This window comes from Phyllobates terribilis, unplaced genomic scaffold (assembly GCF_046119375.1).
Source record: "Phyllobates terribilis strain yellow unplaced genomic scaffold, ASM4611937v1 Scaffold_11__3_contigs__length_659146591, whole genome shotgun sequence".
Lineage (NCBI taxonomy): Eukaryota > Metazoa > Chordata > Amphibia > Anura > Dendrobatidae > Phyllobates > Phyllobates terribilis.
Genome location: NW_027362771.1, coordinates 514,576,898 through 514,582,897, shown reverse-complemented (window position 1 = coordinate 514,582,897; position 6,000 = coordinate 514,576,898). Strand labels below are relative to the sequence as shown.

At 40.1% G+C, this 6,000-nt stretch overlaps 1 protein-coding gene across 3 annotated transcripts in view; it reads right to left on the bottom strand.

Moving 5' to 3' along the window:
- RASSF2 (Ras association domain family member 2) overlaps positions 1–6,000 on the bottom strand; it is a 69,349-nt gene that overhangs the window by 13,286 nt on the left and 50,063 nt on the right. For all 3 annotated transcript variants that reach the window (XM_073653655.1, XM_073653654.1, XM_073653656.1), the window contains exon 6: positions 839–996. In XM_073653655.1, coding sequence (XP_073509756.1) covers positions 839–996 — 158 coding nt within the window. The remainder of the gene's footprint in view (positions 1–838; positions 997–6,000) is intronic.

The window sequence follows — 6,000 nt, the reverse complement described above, 5'->3', positions numbered from 1 at the left end:
TTTTTTTTTTTTTTAACTTTGTTGCAATGTTCATTTATGAACAATTTGCTACAGGAAGCTGCATCATATTTCATTTTATAATTCTCTATGAAATTCAGTACATGATCTATATTGATTGATCATGCTGATGATAGACGGAACAAATTATTGAGAAGTTTATTCAAAAGGGGACTACAAATCAGGCTTCACAAATGGCCGACACTTCTGTATCTCTGTACTTGGATTTAAATACACAAGCGATAAAGTCACAGATAAAACAAGTGTCAAATCCAGTACACGTCACAGCTTTATTCAATAGAAAAAGGAGCAAACTGTATAATTTACAGATGTAACCTCTAACTTTTACTCTACAACAAACCTATAGAAGAGCATAGTCTTCCCAACCCCCCTCCCCATCTACCACAAGTGAAACTTTTCAGTGGACATACCAGTCTAATATGATACATATGTCTTGACTTTCCTGGTCTGTATATTGGTATTCACTCTCTCAGTTGGCAGTTCCAATTCATTATTCTGCCAGCACTATGTGAACTGTAACCCCCTTTTCTTAATTTCCTATCAAGCATTACACTTACCATTGTTCAATGGTCATAAATTGAAAGCCCACCACAGACAGCAGACAAAGCTCCACTCCCATTTTCTGCAATCTATCTAGGTGTCTCTGCTGATAGAGACGGATTACACTTGACAACAGGCAGTGGAAAGCAAGCAATACAAGAAGAAGACCCCTAATGGCCATGACTTGAGAGATTTTTTGGGGGGTAAGAAAACATATTTTAAGATATATTAATTTGTCTATTAAAACATTATCTATCAAATGATAAAGTTAACCTTGTACCTTGTGGTTATAAAAGTGTCCATTGATTGAAAACCTGTGACGTTTGATCCGTCTCTGCTCTCCTGGGGTGCGGAGATGGCCCCTGCGTCGTACCCCAACATCACTTCTTGTGCGCATTAGCTGAGGGGTTTCTTCCTGAGATTCCTTGTCCTCATCGTCTGTAACGTAAAATGACATTTTGTTTACACTCAGGACTTTGCTGAGTAGACTTCTTTTTTCCAAGGGGGTTCACAATTATTATCCATCTCAATTTATACTCTGTATATTGAAAATACACACACATTTACCAGTTCACAGTTTATATTAATTTTTAATAGGTTTTCAAACTCTCTGCCTGGTATCATTCAGGGATCCTCCTTATAGGATGAGTATTCTGGGTCATGACTTTAAAAAAAAAAAAACCCACACACAGCTGATTAACCCCTAAAGTGCCAAGCTTGCAGAAATGTTAGTTTTTGCTTCCCCACAAACACCATAACTTTTTTATTTATTTTTCAATGAATATAGCTACGTCAGTGTTTGCTTTTCTACGGAATTAGAGTTGATTTTTCAATAGCACCATTTTAGGATACCTTGTTAATTAACTTTTATTAATGTTTTTTCAGGAGAAAAAAAAAAACAAAAAAAAAACAATTCTTTTTTGATTTTGCATTTTAAGTTTTGCATGATTCACAGTGTTGATTAACTACCATGTTACCTTTATCCTATGGCATAGGATAAAGGTAACATGTACTATTGTACTATCCTGATGTTACCACTTCTACTTAACTTATTTCTTGTTTGACATTTCAGCAAAATATTAACATACATATATTTTCTTTTTTTTTTCTATGTGTGTGTGTGTGGGGGGGGATTTTGGATTTTTTTAAAGACATTAGCGTATGGCTTAAATAACGTTAACTTTATTATCTGTGTTGTCATAATACTAGCGATCCAGGTAGTGATCGAAGTCTCGGGCAGCTGGAATGACTGGCTGATCTATATGGCACAGTGAGGCTCATCTGGACAGCTCCCCGATTCCACTACGCAGGCGCGAGAGTTCATGCACCACATGGATGATGGAGAGACGTCATCTACTTACATGCACTTATAAGAGGCAGCGTTTGAAGGGACCAGGGAAGTGTTTAAAGGGACCTGGGAGGCGCTGATCACAATGTGGAGACACCCATCAGACCAGACTAAGCAATTTACATACAACGTGGGGCACTTTTTCTGAGGTGTGCAAGGGCCCGACTGAGGATATAAAGGGGTTGCAAGAACCCCATTCACATGATCTTAAAGGTTCTCTTTAAATAGCTTTCCGTTCTGGTGAGCACACTGGAAAGTTTATTTCCCAAAGATTAGAAAACAAATGAGAGTGTAATTGGCATAATTCAAGCAAGAAAATTCACCAAAACTTAAACAATACAGAAAAAAGAGGCAAAAGACAAAAAAAAGAAAAATACAAGCAATGGATATGCACAGTGAAGGAACTAATTATTTGATCCCTTACTGTTTTTGTAATTTGCCCACTGACAAAGACATGAACAGTCTATAATTTTAAGAGTAGGTTAATTTTAACATTAAGAGATAGAATATCTACAAAAAAAAAAATCAAGAAAATCACATTGTGTAAATTAGATAAATTTATATTGCATTTTGCAGTGAGAAATAAGTATTTGATTCCTCTGGCAAACAACACTTAATACTTGGTGGCAAAACCCTTGTTGGCAAGCACAGCAGTCAGACATTTTTTGTAGTTGATGATGAGGGTTGTGCACATGTCAGGAGGAATTTTGGTCCACTCCTCTTTGCAGATTTATCTCTAAATCATTCAGATTTTGAGGCTGTCGGAGCTTCAACTCCCTCCATAAGTTTTCTATGGGATTAAGGTCTGGAGACTGGCTAGGCTACTCCATGACCTTACTGTGCTTTTTGAGCCACTCCTTTGTTGCCTTGGCTGTATGTTTTGGGTCATTGTCTTGCTGGAAGCCACGACCCATTTTTAATGTCCTGGTGGAGGGAAGGAGGTTGTCACTCAGGGTTTTACGGTACATGGATCCATCCATTCTCCCATTGATGTGGTGAAGTAGTCTTGTGCCCTTAGCAGAGAAACACCCCCAAAACAATGTTTCCACCTCCATGCTTGACAGTGGGGACAGTGTTCTTTGGGTCATAGGTAGCATTTCTCTTCCTCCAAACACGGCAAGTTGAGTTAATGCCAAAGAGCTAAATTTTTGTCTCATCTGACCACAGCACCTTCTCCCAATAACTCACAGAATCATCCAGGTGTTCATTGGCAGACTTCAGACGGGCCTGCACATGTGCCTTCTTGAGCAGGGGGACCTTGCGGGCACTGCAGGATTTTAAACCTTTAAGATGTAATGTGGTACCAATGGTTTTCTTGGTGACTGTGGTCCCAGCTGCCTGGAGATCATTAACAAGTTCCCCCTGTGTAGTTTTACACTGATCTCTCACCTTCCTCATGATCAAGGATACCCCATGAGGTGAGATTTTGCATGGTGCCCCATATCGATGTCGATTGACAGTCATTTTGTATTTCTTCCATTTTCTTACTATTGCACCAACAGTTGTCTCCTTCTCACCCAGCGTCTTACTTATGGTTTTGTAGCCCATTCCTGCTTTGTGCAGGTCTATGATCTTGTCCATTAACATCCTTAGAAAGCTCTTTGGTCTTGCCCATGTTGTAGAGGTTAGAGTCTGACTGATTAATTGAGTCTGTGGACAGGAGTCTTTTATACAGGTGACTATGTAAGACAGCTATCTTTAAATGAAGGTAACAAGTTTATTAGGATAATCTAACTGGTCTGTAGGAGCCAGAACTCATAATGGTTTGTAGGGGATCTAATACTTATTTCTCACTGCAAAATGCAAATAAATTTATCTAATTTATACAATGTGATTTTCTTGATTTTTTGGGGGATATTCTATCTCTCAATGTTAAAATTAACCTACCCTTAAAATTATAAACTGTTCATGTCTTAGTCAGTGGGCAAACTTACAAAAACAGCAAGGGATCGAATAATTATTTCCGTCACTGTATATAGAACGAAAAGCATACTGATGAGTGACAGAAATCACTTACAGGGTGCAGTCACTATTGCCAAAGGCATTTAAAGGGCTAAAAGTCCTAAATCAGCTTTATCTCTGATCCTCATATTGGGCATTTGGCTTTTATCGTCAGGCTCACATGGAAAATTCTATGTTTTCATTATATAAAGTACACTATAAAATTTGCAGAAACTGAAGTAACTCCAAGATGCTTGATAGACCTGGCAACTAGTAGGGAGACGGGCCATTTGCCATTGGTGTGTTGTTCTAGTTTTATAGAGAGGAGATTGCATTTCTGGACTGTCCCGAGTAGATTAATCAGTGCCAGTCCAATGAGGAAGAGGAATTACCACCCTGCAGGACTAGTAGCCATCCCTGTTGTGAGGCTGAGACAGGCATGTCCATAGAGGCTTGCTATAGTGAGAGAGAGAAGGAGTGTGTCACCAGTAGGATGCAAGAGGTCACCACCGGAAGTAGATAAGACTGCGAGTGTCCAGACAAGAGTGACAAGAGGTAGATGTGTCAAGACTGCCGCTGCAGACATAGAAGATTGGGGTGAGATGGGCTACTGAGAGAGTGCGAAGCAATGCGGAGTGCCCAGACGTGTAAGAGTGGTCTGCATGGTGAACCAGAGAGAGAGGGTCCTATGGTACAGAAAGGAAGAAAGGTCAGGCTGATGGCGTGTAGATATCGTGAGACCAGAGACGTAACTGTTTCTTGTAAAGAGAACCGAAGATAAAAACAAAATGACCAAATACCCTGTAGTAAGTAAGAAAATAGTAATAGGGTACTTCGTTATCATTGTTTTGATCGAAAAAACATAAAAGCCATGTCACCACGACAAGGTGTACACAAGCGTGAGGGGACCAAATTCTTGTAGTTCTCCTCACTATGTGTCAGCAGATGTTCAAGTAGATAAGGGAACAGTAGGACCTAGACCTGACTGTTCAGACACCTGCCTATGGAAAGCTATATAAACTAAATGAACAGCCCTCAAAAAAACAACGTTAAACTGTGTACCCTATGTTATTTACACGTACTATTACCATTTACTTACTTGCAACAGGGAATTTGCTTATTTTGTTTCTATCTCAGGTTCTGTTTCTTAGATGGCCACAGTGTGAATGTGCACCTATGTATTGCACTTATACCAACATGTGCTCTGGCTCAAATATATTTGGTTTTTGTTTCTTGTAAATCGTTCAAATAATGTTCAAGCTTGTGCCTCGCCAAGTGTAGAGAATCACTGGTGAAAGATTGTGTTGTGAAGTGCTTCCATGACACCAAGAGAGGAATTCCCAGTTGGGGACATCCTGTAATTCTTGTGGTTCCGGAAAGGACGCCGTTCACTACCCAGCATAACCCTTATAGGAGTACTGTCATACAGTATACAAGCAACTATACCAAACGGAGCCAAATTATCGTACCCAAACAGCAGTGCCGAACTTGGCCATATAACATTGTCTAAACCATGCTACCAAAACCATAAACTGCAAAAAGCATACACTATACAGTGAAAGAGTAACCGCGCCACTCAATGCCCAACATAAGAAATATCACCAGACCTTCCTCAAATAATATGGCGCAGGAACAGCAAATTTGGAAAGCTGTAATGGCTTTGTGTAAAAGTATTTTCCGTGGCACACCGCACCGGTGGCACCCATGGTCATTTGGTTTGATAGCCAAGACATAAAACTGTTAAATATTTGGATTTCCTCCCTGTTGTAACAAGATTTAAGTAAACCCGGAGCAGTAACATCCAGACAAGACTTGGCTAAAAATGAGAATTGTTCATATTGGACTAGACGTGTATCCTGGTACTGTATCCACCGTAAACCTATCCCTGGATTCTGGCTGGATGGCACCCAGCAGCCGAGCAGTGACTGTCAGACCGTGGCATCACTTGAGTATCAGCTCTTTGTTACCTTGTATTCGTGTCCCAGGTCTAGAGAATGTCCTCAGGTTGCTATGAGCAGACAGGTTCAGCAGACAAGCAGCGCCAATGCCAGAACACACTGCTGAATTATTCACATGCCCAGGATACGACCAGCTGATACCATGCATAATTCATGAGGAAGGGCCAGCTGTCAGTGTGACCTTCTAATGAACGA